Raw genomic sequence first — 19,523 nt, 5'->3', positions numbered from 1 at the left:
ATATTATATTTTATTTTCTAAAAAAAGCTCTCTCATATTAATTTAATAATAAAATATACCACTATTTTCTCTCATCCTTAACATACAAAATAATACTCTTAAAATCTTGTTACTATTCAAGAATGATACTATCTATAATGGGACACAGAATGAATAGTATTTAGATATTAATCTGATCCTCTATACAGATTGAAATGCAAAAAGTTGGAGGACGAACAAATACTGAGATTGCTGAAATAGTGTGTAGAAGAAGACTCCACGAGTCAAATATTACCCAACTAATAGATTTAAAGATTGTTTTTTAGAATTATATATTTGTATCTAAGAAAAAAATCTCTTTAAATTGTCCATCTTTTTTTTAAATTTGTTCTAATCCAAATATTCACTTTTTAGTAAAACAATTCTTTTTGAACTGTCCATCTTTTTTTAAAAAAATTTGTTCTAATCCAGATATTCACTTTTTAGTAAAACAATTAACATCTTTATCTCTTTATTAAATTTTTTTTTCTCAATTGTAATACTTTATACTACAAAATTCCACATAAAAATCCATACTCCCTTCGTCCCTAAAAAATAGACAATATTTGAAGGTAAAGTATGAGAAATAGAAAGAAAAAATGATTAAAACATTGTTAGTAAAGAATGTCACTCACGTTATTAGAGAAAAACAAATTCCTAGGTCTATATTCAAGGACATCTCCAATTGATAAATGTAATCTATTTTTCAAGGCAGAGAAAGAGTATCTAAGAAAATATTCATTAAATTCTTTATTAATAGTGTTCATTTCTAACGTCCACCAGTGCATTATTCTCTCATTACATAAAATTAAAACATACTACATCATCATCATCCCAATAAAAAATTCCAAATACAAAAGTGACACTCTATAAATTAAATAACACCCTCTCATCACATTCTTCACCCATCACCAAATCAACCTTTATCAAACCCCAAAACCCTTTCTCCAAGAAAATGACAAACAACACCCTCATTTCCATCCCACTCTTCACAATCCTAACTTATCTCCTCATCTCCATTTCTTGTGAGCTCAATCCATGGCCACCCTCAATCCCAATCCACATTCAATCTTCCCCCATCGCTACTCGCCTCCACAACGACCTCTCCTCCCTCAAAACCGCCTCCCTCGACTACGGCAACCTCGTCCACGACCCTCCCCTCTCCGTTCTTCGTCCATCATCCATTGACGACCTCATCGACCTAGTCCAAATCTCGAACAATTTATCCTCCCCCTTCCCCATCTCGGTCCGAGGCCACGGCCACTCTCTCAGGGGCCAGGCAATGGCCACTGGTGGCGTGGTCGTGGACATCTCCGCCCTGGCTAAGGGCGGGGATGGGGTGAGGGTTTCGCGGGACCCGGTTTTAGGGTTTCACTATGCGGATGTTGGGGGTGGGGAGGTGTGGATGGACGTGCTCCGACGTTGCACGGAGGAGCAGGGCCTCGCGCCGGTGTCGTGGACGGATTATTTGTATTTAACGGTGGGCGGGACGCTGTCGAACGGCGGCGTGAGTGGGCAGTCTTTCCTCCATGGACCTCAGATTAGCAATGTTCTTGAAATGGATGTTGTTACAGGTATTGTTATTGCATTGGGTTTTTTTTTGTTTTTTTTGGGTTGGGGGATTGGGGTGGGGTGTGTGACATGAAACTAGTTGGTTTGGCGAGAGGGAAAATCTTTGAGAATACTAGGAATCAAGGGACAGAAGGGGATCAAGATATGGGCATTTTAAAATGGACCTACACAAAACTAGATGAATTTTGCTTTTAGATTTTGGGGTATTATTGGGAAATGAAATGAGTGGTGGTTGTTAGTGGTGATATATGTTGAGGTTCTAGGTAATTTCTTGAGATCAAATTTGTCACCTCCCACGTGCTACCTATCTTCTTTTTTATCTTTACAAAACATAGGGAATAAAATTCAATTATTGTGGTGCAAATTTTGCTTTTTTGGTTTTGGCATATGTGAGTGTCGTTTTTTTTTCATAAAGAGAATTAATAATGGTTCTTATGTTATTTTTATCAGGGAAAGGAGAGTTGATAACGTGTTCTCACGAGATGAATTCAGAGTTGTTTTTCGCAGTTCTGGGCGGACTCGGCCAATTCGGCATCATAGTCCGCGCAAGAATCGTCCTGGAGAAAGCTCCTACAAGAGTAAGAAAACACACGGGCACATACAAATTGTTACGACTTTAGTAAAACGAAACTTGTGCTGCATCGGTTGTGTAAGGCAACAAATGTGGGATCTATAAACAAAATGAACTTTTTACTTAATAGACTATTTTTTTGGGATAAGTTTTCATGTTTCTAATCATTTGTATTTGAATTTAGGCAAAATGGGTGAGGATGATATACAATGATTTCTCAAAATTCACAAGAGATCAAGAACACCTCATCTCAATCAAAGGAGCAAACTATGTGGAGGGCTCCCTTCTCACAGACAAAAGCCCTCCAAACAACTGGAGATCTTCTTCTTTCTACTCATCTTCCCATCAATCCAAAATTGGCACTCTCTTGAAAAACAATCAAGGCCTCCTCTACTCCATCGAACTTGTCAAATACTACGACGATCTCACCACCAACACCATTGATCAGGTCCGACCCCACGAGTTTTGTTTTCTAAATATACACACCACGTGCATGTTATTTGCATGCAAATGTCCTATAGTACTATTTTTAGTAACATCATCAAATATTTTACAGGAAATTGAGATGATCATAGAAAACTTGAACTTTGTAGAAGGATTCATTTTCAAGAGAGATGTACCAATTATGGATTTCCTAGCAAGAGTGGGGAACTTAGACAAACCCGAGGCGGAACCACTGGCGCACCCGTGGCTTAATCTCTTCGTCCCGAGATCCAAAGTGGATGAATTTAACACCGGTGTACTGATGAACATAATTGGGAGACATAACCAAACCACCGGACCCATCCTTTTCTACCCTTTTAACAGAAATAAGTACAATTTTAATTTAATTATTTTTCTAATAAAATTGTCACACTTTAATTATTTTTATCCTAGTATTAATTTATGCTCACTTTAATCCTAATTTTGCAGATGGGATGATAGAATGTCTGCTGTCACACCAGATGAAAACATCTTCTACACTCTAGGGCTGCTCCACACGTGCGAGCCGCACGAGTTGGGGTATTTTGAAGATCAAAATAATGAAATAATTAAATTTTGTGAAGAAGCAGGGATTGAAATCAAGCAGTATCTTCCACATTATAAATCAAGAAGAGATTGGATGAAGCATTTTGGTCAGAAATGGAAAACTTTTGAAGAGAGAAAGATGAAGTTCGATCCAAGAATGATTTTGTCTAGGGGCCAAAATATTTTTAATCAGGTGGCTTACTCAGATATATGAGTTTGTAGAGAATTTGAATAAATAATAATTAGGTCCTTTAACTATTTATTGAGGGCATAGTACATAGTACCTAAGTTTTATGCAATTTGTGTTCCACCGTGTCATTTTCGTTATTTTATGTAATTTATTATAAAAATGAAATTTTGTTTATCCTACTATAATAAACTATAGTCAATATTTATCCTTAAAACTATTAAATTTAAATCAATATTTATCCTTAAAACTATGAAATTTAAATCAATTTCATAACACTAATTAAGTTATGTTTAATTTCCTATGGCTGTAAACTACTACTACTACTAAAGAAATCAAGTAGTAGTATAATTGGCCTTATATAAAACGAATCCCTTTAAATCCAAGTGATAATGAACCCTATGAACTTAAAAGCCACACCTAGACTTAGTTTGATGAATTTTCTACTAAAGTAAAAGGGGAAGTTACATTTTTTTCAGAATAATACTCATTTTAATCACCATATTTGATAAATTTTAGTCGGTTTGAACATGGAATATTAAACCAAGATGTTTTAAATTTTGGCAAGTATCTAAGTTGTACACAAAACATCTTTTGGCATGCTCAAAATAACGGTATATCATCAAAATAATTAATTAAATATTTTTCCTTTTCTTTTCTTTCTTCGATTCTTATCTTCATAAAACGACAACATTGTCACGAAAAAATTATCATTATGCACAGGGATGTACGTAGCAATTGAATTTTGTAATTTAATACTTAGTATTTATTTTTAAACTTTAATTTATTGAACAGGCCAAAATCAAATTTCATAATTTAAAATACTATCAATATCCCTTTTTGTTTCGGAGCTTAGGCCCAAATAAAATACAATATATTTTACAGATATATAAAGGCAATCACAAATCACAATGATTCACAATTTTTGCAGTATAGAAATATAAGGATCGAGTAATGATAGCCTTGGGGAAACGGTTCTCGGTTAAGGTTAAGGTTAGGTGCCGGTTATTAAGTTTAAGTTAATCTCGGTTCTCGGTTCTAACCGAGAACCGAAAGGTTAGAACCGAATAACCGTTATTTTTTAATATTTATTTTAGTTTTATTATTTTGGTTTTAAAAAAGTAAAAATTAGAATTGTAAAAAGGTTAAAAACCTAATTAACAGCAGCTCATAATATTCTAGCACACCACGCTGCTGCTGCTCACGTTCTCTGCAACTGCTGCACCTCCACGCCGTTGCTGCTCTTCTCTCCTCTCCACGCTGTTGCTCGGATTGAAGGTATGCTCTTCTTTTCTCTTCATGCATGCTGCTCTCCGAAATTTACTACATGTCTAATACTTCGCAATATGCAGACATGTATATGTTATATTTAAATTATTTAACTTATGTTGCACAGGTTAGGAATTATTCTTGGTGAGATAGATTAGTGAAGGAGGTAATTAGTGTGAGGGATTTATACGTGTTTTTTTTTTTTTTACTGAATGTATTTGTATTGCACTTGAGTTCGGTTCCTTCGGTGGAACCAAAGACCTAACCGATCGGTTCCTCTAGGAACCAAACCGACAAAGGGTGCAGTTCCGGTTCTAGATTTTGGAAAAAATGGGATTCGGTTAACCGACTAATCGGTTCGGTCGGAACCGAACCGACCGAATCCCCACCCCTCTGTAATGATGCCTCGATATATTGTTCACACGGCCAAAGTGAGACAAGCCGTAGTTTCCTTCTTGTTTATTTTATTTTCACTCAAAAGTGTAATAATATATATTAATATTGGAAAGGCATTTTCACTTTTAATAGATTACACTATTGTGATTTGTGACAGCTAAAAAGATACTCCTACAATATACTATGTAGATTAGTAGGGGAGATACGATGTTTGTCGGTCGAGAGATAACCTAATCATGGCTATGGATTAAAGGGAACACTAATTATAGTACAAATTAATTTTTATCTTTAGACATTAATTTGGAGATCCAACCTAACTTTAAGTGATGGTGTTCCACTTTTATTAATCAGTTCCAAGATTTTAGTTGATTTGGAATTGCTTTGGTTAAATTGGAATACGTGGGTAAACTTGGGCCTATAACGTAATTGGACATAAATAGTGACAGAGCCACCACATATTTCGCATTGAAAATTAAAAATATATTTCATAAATCACTTGATAATTTTTTTCAAAGTCCAATCTTAGTGATTAATTGCCTCTAAAATTATAGCAGTATATCCAATTTTTTTTATTTTCAACCAACTTAATATTTTGTAAAAGGTTATGAATTGTTAATGTAATTCGGCACTAGTCTAAATATTGCTAAACAATAATTTAGTATATAAAATCCGACCGAAAACCCCTAACTTATTATTTTGAGTAAAAGCGAGGTCAGCAACTTGAACTATTGCTCTATTAGTTGGAGAAGAAACGTATTACCAACTAATTAAGTTGCATTGTGTTTTCCGTTATCGAATATGACCCGAAAAGCGGGATCCAAATGGAGAAGTTTTCAACACATTTGTTTTGAGATTAACTACCATATTCGAATGTGTTTTATTTAATATTTTCATTTGATCTCATAATTTTATCCTTTATTCTCTTATTGAAGAACATTCAATATTCTCTTATTGAGATTATGAACTAATATTATTGCTGATCACTTTTGTTTGGTTGCGATCTGTTGGTGAAAAGGGAAAAGGAAGAAATAGATTGCAACACCAAAAAGAATCTAAGTTGGAAGACATTTTAGTTTGGAAATGATGAGTGCTCAATATTCTGTCTTTACATATGCATATCGTATCTATGCCCGAAAAGTGCATGCAACTTGTTGAGTGTATTTTTTTAGATTGAGTTATACATACATACCTACATATACAATACACCCCACTTATTCTATATTCCTTTGTCAGCATGTTCCCTTTCACATGCATACACATTTTCAAATATTACACCGGTGAGGTTAGACACAATGAAGAAGATCTTCGCTAGCACCAGAAGACCAAGGATGTGCGACGGTCGATGTTTGCAGTGGACGATGAACCAATAGTGGATACACCTTGTAACAAAAGGGTGTTGGTAAATGAAACAAAAAATAACTATACTAGGATCTCACGTCACTGTATCAGAGCATGTCACTTACTGTGGACTAAGATTAACCGGATCAACAATATATCTGGACTTGAATTGAATAATGACTGACCACCAATATATATAGGATTTGAATTAATTGTATCAGTTCAATAGAGTGCTGGTTCACGAAAAATAGTTTTAGTTTTTCATTTTTGGTATGACCTTCAAAATTAGTTTGTTTTGAAACTTTCTTGTTATACTAGTTTTTTTTTTCTTTTCTCTATGAATATATATTTAGCATTTTTTTTTTCTTTTCTCTATGAATATATATTTATTTATTCATTTTATAAAGTGAAAGACATTTGTAGACATTCGTGCAAGGAAGAAAAAATTTCTAACAGAATGATTAATATGTTTTGCAGGCGTGCGTGCGTTTCCAAACTAAAACACCGAATTTTGCAAACATAATAATTTCTTGGATCTGTTGATGAATTTTTATCAACACGTGATAAGTGATTAGGTACATGATTATTCTTTCACCTTTATATAGGTGTAATGATTATACTTATTAAGTTTTGTCGCCTCTCTTGAAAAAATCGTCTCAATTTTATGGCAAAAATTACTTAGAACCAACCATTATAGTTAGTCATTTACCTCTTGGTTTGATAACCATAATTCAGTCCTGATCACTCCTGTTTGATGTAAAATGATAAATATGGTGTTGAACATAGCTTTCCTAAGTCCTTAATGAAGCAAAAATGTTTAATCCAATCTTCCTTGGATTTGCAGTGAGGAAGTTACCGGGGTTGAAATAGTATACTAAACTTGACATATTCGAATTTGATGGAGTTTAATGGAGTTTTTCTCCCGTTATAAGCCCACATAATGTTGTTCTTTTCACTTGTTTTTATCTGTAAAAAATCGATTAAAATGACGACTTGGGGGAGAAGAGACTTGAATGTGATTTTATTCGTAATATTAATTTTGATTACTATTTTTTATCTTTCTTTTACTATTTCTATATATTATTTCTTACCAAACAAAAAATTTATGCACCCGCAGTGGAGTCCGTTGAGCTCTAATCCGATCTAGATTCACCATTGATCGGAAATATGATTTCACTCATATTTTTAAATATTCGAGTTGCTGAAAAGTAAGACTTTCATTGACTGGGGATGAAGTATTATTTACTGATGGAAAATTAATCTATTTGACTCATGGGTAAATTATTGGGAAAAAAAGTCGAGTTTGGCAAATTCAGGTTCATCCCTCAACTTTAAAATTAGTTTGAATATTCATGAAGTGGATTTGTTCTCAATTATCCTGCAGCGAATTTTTTTGGTGAAATTGTATATGACATGGAAGCTGATAAATCATGCGTGGAGGTCATTCTCGACAAGTTAAACGATGTTATCTATATACAAAGAAAATGATGTCGTTTGGTGGAAAAACATCAACAATATATAATACAAATCAGAATTTGACTAATTTCATACATAAATTTTTCTTACAATTTGTTCCTTGATTAATTAATTATAATAGTAAAAGGAAGTTTAAATGAACCAATGGTGTTCCATGCACCAATGGTGTCTCATGAAAATGACAATATATAGCAATGGATTGAATATGACTACACCACCAAAATCTCCAAAGAAGTTGCAAAGATTCAAGGGATCATTCTCATTGGGAATTATTATTATTGTCTTTTTATAATTTCATATCTATTTTGATGGTACAAATAAGATATGCTCTTGTAACGTGTCAAAATATGAGTGCTTCTTAAATATTGATATTCTTATAATTTTTAAATTAAATGTGTACCCCGTGAACAATTAATTACAGCTATACAAATGAAGTTGTGACATAATAGAAATGTGTTGGTGGGGACAGAAGTTTTCAATTAGGTTAAATATCGAATTAAAATAATAAGTATTTACTTTTAAATTCATGAAATTTTACATTATTTTGAAATGTATCAACTTAATGTTTTCTCGTCTTCATTCGCTATCTTCATTCTTTAATGATTTGGATAGAGAATTTAATTTTTATTATTTTTACTGCTATTTTTGCATTATTATATTTTTAGTCTGAGCATTTCGTAAGTACAAGTATACAAAGCGCGGTGTTTAGTCCCCCATCAAAAGTCAAATATTTTCAGTGATGAATATCATTTCTTTATAATATCATTGAAATAGGAGTTTTTTTTTATCATATTAAGAGATTCTAAACTCGGCCAATTAATATATTTATATTTCTTTTACCATGATTTTATTTTCAAAATATGATAACTTCTTATTAAATTTGAGATTCAGTATGAGAGTAACAAGAATCCTAAATTTATTTTACTACTTACGTTACGTGGGCCAGTATTGGGCTGACATAGATGAAGCCCAATAAAATCTAATCTACGATCCACAAGGAATCATTGTTGACATAATTTTTACGACTAATTATGGTTTATAATTCAGAGATATATTCATATCATTACACTAAATATTTGTAAAATAGAAAAAATCTCCACCCTTGGATCTATTAGTATGATGGCTATGATTAAAACTAACGACGAACATTATTATACCATTTTCATACATTAAAGGATAAAATCGTACACAAACTTAGAATAATGTACGATATACCCATGATAATGTAGCGTCGTATGAATTTGTGGATGGAAGCTATACTATATAGCATCCACAAATTCACAAATTTATGAGACGGAAAATAATGTACGATATACCCATGATAATGTACGATATACTCATAATAATGTATGATATACCCATGATAATGTAGCATCGTATGAAATTGTGGATGGAAGCTATACTATATAGCATCCACAAATTCACAAATTCATAAGACGGGAAATAATGTACGATATACCCATGATAATGTACGATATACCCAGGATAATGTAGCATCGTATGAATTCTCTTAAGGCCGAAAGTTAACATCATTAACAAGGGTTTAGTAGTCCATGGGGCTAGGGTGTAGTACCATCATATTAACATAACGTTCACTAACCGAAGGATGTTAGATCCAGTCCCCTAGGGTTAACTTATCCATAGGGCTAGGGTATAGTATCCACTAGATTACCCTAGTGAGCGTTGTATTACTGAGTCGGTACTACACCCTAGCCTCATGGATTGCTAAACCCTTGGGAAATGGATATAACTTTCGTCACTCATTCAACATACTGAGAATACCCATGATAATGTACGATATACCAATGATAATGTATGATATACCCATGATAATGTAGGATTGTATGAATTTTCAAGATGGAAGCTATACTATATAGCATCCACAAATTCACAAGTTCATGAGACGGAAAGTAATGTACGATATACCCATGATAATGTACGATATATCCAGGATAATGTAGCATCGTATGAATTTTCAACATACCGAGAATACCCGTCCAGAGCTTTTGTCCTAGCGGCAAGGAGTTTAGACATTATTGTATAAGGTGCCGAGTTCGAGCCCTCTTGACATCAGTTGTTATTTCCTCATTTCTATAGGAGTTTATTTGTAATTTTCCTCCTTTATGTAGTTTATTTAAAATATAAAAAAACATACCGAGAATACCCTGAATGTACGAAAACGCACTCATAATGTACCATCACATCCTTAAATCATGACCATTAGATTAATAGATCCAATAGATTAAATTAATGTTGTGTTTAAGACTTAGAGGGCATTAGGACCTTAATGCTCCCTTTATAATTCATAACTAGAGTTTAATTTTGTGATTAAAATTTACTGATCCATCAATTCATAATTATAAATACTGAAATTGAATTAAAAATCAATCAATTTAATAGACTACTACTTACTAAATAAAAACCAACCCGTATATATTTTGTAGGAATTATATATTTTGTAGTGGATTTCAATAAATAAAATGAATTACTGCAATTAAGGAGGAAAATCATAACCGTTTTTAGGCACAAGAAGTTAAAGGTTTGTGTTTATAAACATTTTCACGGATACTCGCTTAATGGTAACTAATCAGTTATTTAAGCCAAATAATCTTGAATCTTTATTCTAATTATTTATCACCAATTGACGTATCGCCAAACTAACATATCAAATTTTTTTTTATCGAATTAAAATTATGTGTTTTCCTAACAAATTTAATAAAATTCTTATTTTTAAATTCATAGCATATTTATTTAATAAAGATATCTAGTTGGAATATCCAATAGCTAGATATTAAATAAAAATTAAAAAATAAGTATCAGATTCATAAATAATGAAAAGGATATTATTAACTCCCAATTTCCCATGTCAACGTTTTTTTCATAAAATAACTAATAGCAAATTTTCATTTTTCCCTTGATTATATGGTGAACTGAATATCTCCAACGAATTAAGTCATGCTTTATCGTCAGTTATCCGGTCGGACAAAGGTACCCTGCAGATTTGCATTCAAATCTACGAGACAGTCAAAGTCCACAACGAGTCGATAGTTATTCAATTCATGACTACATCGGCATCTAAAATAGATTAATTTACGATGCTTATTATACTTAAATTTTTTTATATATTTAAGGGATATTGGCACATAATATCATGGAACTATCAAAAGGTTGAGTTTTTCCCACAAACTTTAAAATTGGCAAATAATATCACGAACTTTGTCTCGAGCTTGTTATTTCCCACCAATAAAAAAGTCACAGCAAATAATATTATGATACGGATTTTTTTCTGTCATTTCTCTACAACAACTTCGAGAGTTTCAAGTTTTTCAATCATTGAAGATAGATTTTCTTGAAGCACACCCTTCAAAATTATTCTTCAATCTATTAATATAGCCTTCTTTTTTTCATTGGTGGGAAATAACAAACTCGAGGTAAAGTTCGTGATATTATTTGCCAATTTTAAAGTTCGTGGGAAAAACTCAACTTTTTGAAAGTTCTATGGTATTAGGTGTCAATATCCCTATATTTAATAGTTAAAAGCACGTTATTAGTTGTTCTCTTTAATTGAAAACAATGTTAATTATGACCGAGTTTGATGCCGTTACGATGTGATCAACTTGTGAGCTATTTTGAAAAATGAAAACTGTAAAAATCAACTAATTGTAGTATAATATTAGATCGGAGATCGGATTGATTAAGATACATCCGTTATTGTTTACTACAACTTCATATGAAGATCCAACATAATAAATTAACCATGGCTACCACTAAGTCCTAATTTTTTATGTTTGACGTTCCTTACGCCTCGACAACTGTCGACATCTCATAGTTTAGGACTTTGATTTAGCTATTATTTGTATTTTCTATTTCTTGCTATTTATGATTGTCAGATCCCTTTACGGATTGGTGATTGTTTAATTGTGTTGTGTGCTGCTAGATCGACAAACCCAAAAATTTATGCAGCTATGCTATTAGTCGATGATGGTGATAAAACAAAAGATTATATCAACGTATTTTAAATAAATTGATAATTTAGGTGCATGTATCACATATACATTCACATCTTATCTTCAAATTCACCTCATTATTTTTTTAATTGATGAAGCATGCTTATGTAATGTACCTAAGTTGACTATGAAACAAAATTCATAATTTCAGTTTTTGGGCATAACCGCATAAGAATCTCACTACGATATTTTTTGGAGAAGGTCATACCATTAGAGCATCCGCAATGGCGGACTTCCGAGCGGAATTCCCACGGACGTCCCGGAATTCCGTCGCGGACGTCCGCCATCGTGTCCGCCACGGATACGGAATTGGGTTGAGGACGTCGCAGGTCTGCGGCGTTAAGCGGAATTCTGCGTGAAATTCCGCGGGGACGTCCGCCATTGCGTCGACTCCCGTGGAATTCCGCGCGGAATTCCACTTTATTTCATTTTTTCTCTTTTTTTTGTAATTCCGCCAAAAACAAGCCAACGTTCAACTCCAGAACGATATTACTGAAGAAGTGTGGCAGCGTAGGGGTCGTCGTTGATGTAGTTTTTAATTATTGAAATGTATTTTTTTGGTGAAATGTACTTTTCTTATTTTAATGGAATTTTTTCCTTATTTTCGTCGAAATTTTAATTACGTAAATTGTTTACTTCCGGAAATTGTTTAATTTGTGAATTTGTGATTTTTTTTAATGTGGGAATTCCGTCGGGAATTCCGCAGGGGAATTCCGCCACTGTGCAGTGGGAAGTCCGTATGATGTGGCAGTGCAGTGGAAAGTCCTTATGACGTGGCAGGAGGTGTTTTTGGGAATTCCGTGGGGAATTCCGCCGGGACATCCGACCACTGCGGATGCCCTTAGAAGAAGTTTTTGCATGCTTATGTAATATACCTCTTACTTGACTATTAAACAAAATTAATCATATGGATTTTTTCTTTATAAGAATCTCACTATGATCTTGTTGAAAAGGTCTTAAGCATCACAACTCACAACTCTTGCCATTTCACATCATTTATATTAATAAAATCGATTTAATTTCGTCAACGTGATAAAAAAAAACACTATAAATCATAGTGTATAATAATATGCATATATTAATATGTAACAACCATGCGATGAAAGAAAACTTTGATCCTACCATTAAAACTCATATCGATATAGATTTGATTAATTAAATAATTTATCGATATTTATTCTTTCAAATTAATGACATATATTCTAATGAATGTTTCCAAATTTACTTCGAAAATAAAATCATCAGTAATTGGTAAGAGATATATACTATGTTTAAGTGGGAGTATACATTACTCTATGAGTAGATTCCCACTGAATTATAATGGAGTACTAGTTTAATCTTTTAATAGTCAGCAAAATTATATTTACCTGAAATACCATTTTTTTATACAAAATAAATGTTCAAAGTCAAAACTTTGCAAACAACATATAAAAAGAGAAGACAATACACATTCTGATATTAGTATCCATCAATCTCAGACAAAAGTGGTCTCACACCAACTTCAATTTTAAAAAAAAAACTTCCAATATACAACCATCAATTAAATACGTCACATTCTTCATATTTATGTAGATAAGATTAATCCAATTTTCGAGTATGATGCCTAAAACTGATATATCGTCATACTCAAGAATTATTTCAATACTTCCTTTGTACTCTCCATAAGTTAATTTACATATTCACTCAACTCATATATAGATAGTAAATTGCAATAAATAAATAAGGTCATCGATCATAGAAGGCATATGCAATTAATGAGCCGGATTATTCTATTATTAAAAAAATAAAGTCAAACAACTTACCCAAACACCCCATTTCCACACCTCTATAAATAAAAACAAAACCAACCCAACCCAACAAATATAATTTAAAAAAAAATAAAATGCATCATCCTTCAATACTTTCAATTCTTCTAATTTCCATCACATTCACAACCATCACCTCCGCCGCGTACAAGCCGGAGATAAGAAGCGACGCCGCCTCCCTCTGGAAAGGCGCAACCGACTACGGAAACATCGTCCACGAGATCCCGGCCGGGGTGGCGTACCCGTCGTCGGAGAGGGACGTGGTGGAGCTGATCAGGGCGTCGGGGGAGGCCTTCACGGTGGCGGCGAGGGGGCGGGGGCACTCGGTGGGGGGGCAGGCGATGGCGCGGGGCGGGGTGGTGGTGGACATGGCGGCGCTGGGGAGGGAGAAAAAGGGGAGGATTAGGATTGATGTGGAGGGGATGTATGCGGATGTTGGCGGGGAGCAGCTGTGGGTGGATGTGTTGAGGGAGGCGGTGGCGCAAGGCGTGGCGCCCGTGTCGTGGACAGATTACGTGTACTTGAGCGTGGGGGGGACGCTTTCGAACGCGGGGATAAGCGGCCAGGCGTTTATGCATGGGCCGCAGATTAGTAATGTTGTTGAGCTTGATGTTGTCACCGGTGACTCCTATCACACTCTTTTTTCTTCTATTTTATTGTAGAATAAGAATCTGATATAAAGTGGGTATTTTGGTGATTCATTTAATTGACTTTGATATAAAATGATGAGGGGTTTACCGGTGAGTTATATGTGACGAAATTTGCATTGATATATATGGTTAGGGAAAGGAGAATTCATGACATGCTCAAGGACAAGAAATCCGGAATTATTTTTTGGAGTGTTAGGTGGTCTTGGACAGTTTGGTATTATTACTCGAGCAAGAATTATCTTGGACAAAGCTCCAACAAGAGTAAGTCTTTCTCTACTTATTTAATTACGTTTCTCACAATAAATTTTCAAATGTGTTTTAGTTTCTAACCACCATTAGGCTTATACAAAGATATTAGAGTCGTTCAAAACTAGTCTATTTAAAAATAAAAGAAGATAGTCTACTCTTAAAACACCAGGAAAAATTGACTATGAAATGTCTTCGTATAAAAATCTCGTATTTCGACAGTTTTTATATTAGTGAGTACTGTACTAATTTTTCGTCACGTACTACTACAATAGACAAAATATTTAATAATATTTGGGCCAGCCCATGATGATTGGTTGACTTAGACATACAATCTAGCCAATCACAAAATTCCAAATTTATGTGGCCGGCCCTCATTTTAATCCGAGGTTGTCCTCAATCAAGCCTACACAATTACTTACATTAACCAATTTTTTAAGGGACACTTAGAGTTGTAAATTAAACGAAGAAACTTATGTTTCCATTTTAGGAAATATATTAGTTGGAGTAAAAAGTCAATGGGAGGAGGGGAGTATTTATTTGGTTAAAAAGTTTTATACATAATTGTTTTTTTATGTGTGTGTCTAATCTTTGAATTTGATTTGTGATGCATAGGTGAAATGGGCGAAGTTGCTTTATAGCGATTTCACAACATTTACAAGAGATCAAGAACATCTGATTTCAAACAACGCATCAAACTACGTGGAAGGATTTATCGTGACAAATGAGAATGCGGCAAGTGATTGGACATCGTCCTCTCCTTCCCGCAAAGCCGAGGTGGCTGCTTTGCTAAAGAAGCAAGGGGTCCTTTACTCCATTGAACTCGTCAAGTATTACGATAATGACACTGCTGCAACCATTGATCAGGTATATATTGTACTCCCACCATCCATATTCATTAGATGTAAGAAAACCGAGTGGGAAAAAATAGTGTAAATCGTGTCTCATTTTACTAAACATAGAAATTGAAATAAGACATTTTATTGTAACATATAGTATTTCTAGCAAAATGAGATAGTTTATGGTGGAGGTTGGAAGTGCATAGTACTATATATTATTAGGTTAAATATGTATACTAATTTTAAAGTTGATGTTGCTTAGGAATTTGACACATTATTGAAGGAGTTGAAGTATATGAGTGGTTACAACGCAACAACAGATGCTTCATTTGTTGAGTTCATTAATAGATTAGGGGACTTAGACAATGGGACACCACCACTGCCATCTCACCCATGGCTCAATCTCTTTATACCCAAATCTTCGGTAGTCGAATTCAACGCTGGAGTATTAGCCGGCATGCTCCCCAAGCTCAACGACCCGAAGCTCAATGAGACGTTCGGCATCTTCATCTTCTACCCGTTCAATAGAAACAAGTAAGCCGATACATGTGTGTGTACCACTGATGGGAGGATTACCCGTTTTGGTCGATTTTCGCAAAATCATTATTAGAGCCGGAATTAGGGTTGCCTGTAAAAATCATTAATAGACTTGACTACACTCATCATAATTTTTGTATGATTAATTGGCGTGCAGATGGGACGACAGAATGACGGCGGTGGTGCCAGATGAGGAAGTATTCTACACTCTGGCGGCTTTACACACAGCGCCGCAAGATGGGTATAAATCCATTGATGAGTTCAACAATGAGATATTGGGGTTTTGCAAAAGCAAAGGGCTAAAGGTGAAGCAATATCTTCCTAATATAAAGTCCAAGAAAGAATGGATGGACCATTTTGGGACCAAATGGGAAACAGTTGAGAAGAGGAAAGCCATGTTTGATCCCAACAACATACTGTCTCCTGGCCAAAGGATTTTCAATTGATCAATTTTTTTTCCTTTCAGAGTTGTATACATCTCTCTATCTTTTGTCCGAGAGATGTATATATGATCGTTTAGATATTCCCGAAAAGATAGAAATAATTGATTGTTGCTAAAGCAACCTCTTAGAATGGTGGCGCCACCAGAAATTTAAATACGTTGACGCTGAAATAAAATAATAATATTAAATATTCAAATTTTAAGTTTTATATTATTATTATTATTATTATTATTATTATTATTATTATTATTATTATTATTATGTGTATGGACTCAATAAAAAACAAAGATGGCCAGATGAGGCAGAGACGGGACACCCATGTAGTCTTCGATAGTAAAAAGCAAATAATCATTTAAATCATAAAATTTGAGTAACGTCGTTAGATTTATAAATCTCAATTGTTCTCTACTGTATTGAGTCTATTGACATACAATAAAACACACGTCTTCTTAGCATCACCAACGTTGTCGCATGTTCATTGGATGTTTTGCCCACGTCGAAAATTTTGATTGCCATATCATCACCGATTTCACCCAAAATTCAACAAATAGAACGGTAAAAAAAGTTAAAACATCGTAACTCACAGCACTCGGTACAGGAAAAACGGATTAAAAGAAAACAAAAAAAGGGTTAATCTATATCTATACTAATATAAAGGGAGACTTGTTTAGAAAATTTATAGAACTGTCACTGGACCCATATTTGGGCGGGAAACATCATAAAATTTTGCCTGCATCTTGGCTTAATTTTTATTAACTTATTGTAAAAGTCAATTTACTGAATCTTATATATGGTTAGTTTTGTATGGATCGATAATCCTCTGTAGGATTGCGGCCTATTCCTGTTAGGCTTCCCTAGACTTGATATAAAATATCACTATTCTATTATAATAATCTACTTTTTCCATTCTTCAACACCTGATGATTCACTCTTCAGCTTCCAATAATTTTTGTCTGTGAAAAAGAAAATTGGAACCAGTTAAATGGATATTTAAAACCTTTTAATTTTATGAATAAAAAAATATGTCGTTTTCTAAATGACAATAGAAAATGTAAAATATTAATTACCTTAATGAAGTTATGAAATAATATTGTTTCTCATCCAAGATTTACTTCCCTTTCCAATTTGTCCCTGAAAAAAAATCTCAAAAAGTGTCAAGCTGTTTTACTTCCCTTTCCAATTTGTCCCTGAAAAAAAATCTCAAAAATTGTCAAGCTGTTATCACCCTAAATTCAGATACAAAAATTTGCAGACAGTAGACAATATAGTGATCCCTAATATTAACTTCTAAAGAACAGTTTTTTATTGTTTTGGATGTACATTAGTCATTATTTAGAGCAATGATATGCACATTAAGTAAACTGATTTGAAAAAAAAAATAGATTTTGGAGTTTTTTATTAAATTTCTTATTTTTTATATTTTCAGATTCTCACTATTTGAAAAAAAAATTGTTAACTAAGTTTTGGAAAATATGGATATATATGATAGAAATCTTAGTAAATAAATTGATTAATCTCCATCCATTTACCATAGATAGTGTATTTTGTACCTTGATAAATTTATTTCTGCAGATCTGTTGTTTTGTTATGCAGTAGAGTAGGCTTTAGGGAGGCCACGCCTGCTATGACATTTATGCTTCTTGGATGATGATTGCGCCATGAGAAGTGAGAGGCACCTGTTTATCTTCTTCTTCTCTCATTTCTCTGCAGACTGAAGAGCAGTAGAGGTAGCTGTTATTAGTTAGGGTTTAGATTTGATATAGGACTTATTAAGTTCTATATAAATAACACAATAGTAGGATAAAAAATTAGAGAATGAATTGGGCCTTAATTTATGATATATTAACGGAAACTTATAATATTTAATGGGCTGAATTATGACCTGTTATTTTAATACTCCATCCGTTCCCGAATAAGAGTCGCTAATTTCCATTTTGGGCCGTCCCCCATTAAGAGTCACTCTTCATTTTTACCATAATTGTAGTAGGCCCCACATTCCACTAACTCACTCCACTCACATTTTATTATAAAACCAATATAAAAATATGAGTCTCACATTCCACTAACTTTTTCAACCAAATTTTCTCTATATTTCTTAAAACTTGTGCCCAGTTAAAGAGCGACTCCTATTAGGGGACAGAGGGAGTATATGATTTCTATTCAAGTGTTATTAACTCATATATTTGTGCATATATATTATATATACGATTTGGACATATTTTACTACTTAATGTTTATATTAGTTTGTAAATATCTATATTATTAATTGTTAGAACAGTTCTATTAGATATTTCAGTGTTTTTTTATTATTTGATTTTGTCTATTATTTATTTCTGATTATTATCTGAAAGATCACTCATGATGATGTTTTTATAGGGAACATGCATTGTTTGTTATCCATGCTGAAGAAGGGAGCCCTATAAATACCCCTCTCCTACCATTTCCATAATTAGTTACTTCATTTCTCTTCTTAGAATCAGAATCAGATAGTAATCATCCACAGAAAAAATTTCAGTTTAGTTCTTCCCTAATTCATATTCTCCATGATCACTATCTCCTATTTCGTCTTTATCTTTTCTATTGTGAATGTGTGTTCAGCACTATGCACCATTAATTTAGTATTCTTATCTTCAATCTGCCATTCCTTCCGTTTGTGTTATTCTTGAGACTTTGCACTACTCTGCAGAGGAGTTATTTTTTCTTTTTCTCCTTGCATTTAAAATTTAGAATGGAGATTCATTAGTTTTTCTATATTTTCTGCATTTGATTTTATTTATAAATAATTATAAATTTTAAAATTTTCAAAAATTTATGAATTACTGAATTGTTGTTGTTTTTGTAAGTTTTTTTTGTTTGCAGTTATGAATAACTATGTTTTGTTAATTAAACGAAATCATGAACTCTTTTATCGTTCAAATTATTTGTTTTTTTCTTCTTTTGGATTCTGTTTTATATTTTTCTTTATTTGTATATCTTATTGTATTTCATCCCATCCTCATCTCCTATTTTGTTATTTCTTTTATTTAATATTACTACACTCATACTATTCATTCAAATTGTATAAAATTGTATGCCGAATATGAGATGGTTCATTTACAGTCTTGAGGAAAGTACATTTTTTTTTGTTCTTAATAATGATATGAATATTTTTTATATACATT

General features: G+C 33.3%; 2 protein-coding genes across 2 annotated transcripts; both read left to right on the top strand.

Annotated features, from left to right (window-relative positions):
• Nucleotides 1-933: 933 nt before the first annotated feature.
• On the top strand, nucleotides 934-3,516 carry LOC121798787 (cytokinin dehydrogenase 3-like). Its single transcript, XM_042197975.1, has 5 exons — nucleotides 934-1,592; nucleotides 2,041-2,168; nucleotides 2,346-2,609; nucleotides 2,718-2,974; nucleotides 3,074-3,516. Exons 1-5 carry the CDS (start codon nucleotides 974-976, stop codon nucleotides 3,381-3,383), a joined length of 1,578 nt encoding a protein of 525 aa, XP_042053909.1. The 5' UTR covers nucleotides 934-973; the 3' UTR covers nucleotides 3,384-3,516.
• Nucleotides 3,517-13,724: 10,208 nt separating this feature from the next.
• On the top strand, nucleotides 13,725-16,442 carry LOC121801132 (cytokinin dehydrogenase 2-like). The gene is made up of 5 exons (XM_042200585.1): nucleotides 13,725-14,268; nucleotides 14,431-14,558; nucleotides 15,159-15,410; nucleotides 15,645-15,916; nucleotides 16,077-16,442. The coding sequence occupies exons 1-5, from the start codon at nucleotides 13,725-13,727 to the stop codon at nucleotides 16,363-16,365; spliced, it is 1,485 nt and encodes a 494-aa protein (XP_042056519.1). The 3' UTR covers nucleotides 16,366-16,442.
• Nucleotides 16,443-19,523: the final 3,081 nt, after the last annotated feature.

Source organism: Salvia splendens, chromosome 4 (genome assembly GCF_004379255.2).
Source record: "Salvia splendens isolate huo1 chromosome 4, SspV2, whole genome shotgun sequence".
Taxonomy (NCBI): domain Eukaryota; kingdom Viridiplantae; phylum Streptophyta; class Magnoliopsida; order Lamiales; family Lamiaceae; genus Salvia; species Salvia splendens.
This window is presented reverse-complemented; position numbering and strand designations above follow the sequence as displayed.

Excerpts from the sequence above, each read along its gene's own strand:
- LOC121798787 (XM_042197975.1), top strand. The coding sequence starts at position 974 with ATGACAAACAACACCCTCATTTCCATCCCACTCTTCACAATCCTAACT. Across the intron at positions 2,169-2,345 it reads TGGAGAAAGCTCCTACAAGA|GCAAAATGGGTGAGGATGAT; the intron begins GTAAGAAAACAC and ends ATTTGAATTTAG. Across the intron at positions 2,975-3,073 it reads TACCCTTTTAACAGAAATAA|ATGGGATGATAGAATGTCTG; the intron begins GTACAATTTTAA and ends CTAATTTTGCAG.
- LOC121801132 (XM_042200585.1), top strand. The coding sequence starts at position 13,725 with ATGCATCATCCTTCAATACTTTCAATTCTTCTAATTTCCATCACATTC. Across the intron at positions 14,269-14,430 it reads TGAGCTTGATGTTGTCACCG|GGAAAGGAGAATTCATGACA; the intron begins GTGACTCCTATC and ends ATATATGGTTAG. Across the intron at positions 15,917-16,076 it reads TACCCGTTCAATAGAAACAA|ATGGGACGACAGAATGACGG; the intron begins GTAAGCCGATAC and ends ATTGGCGTGCAG.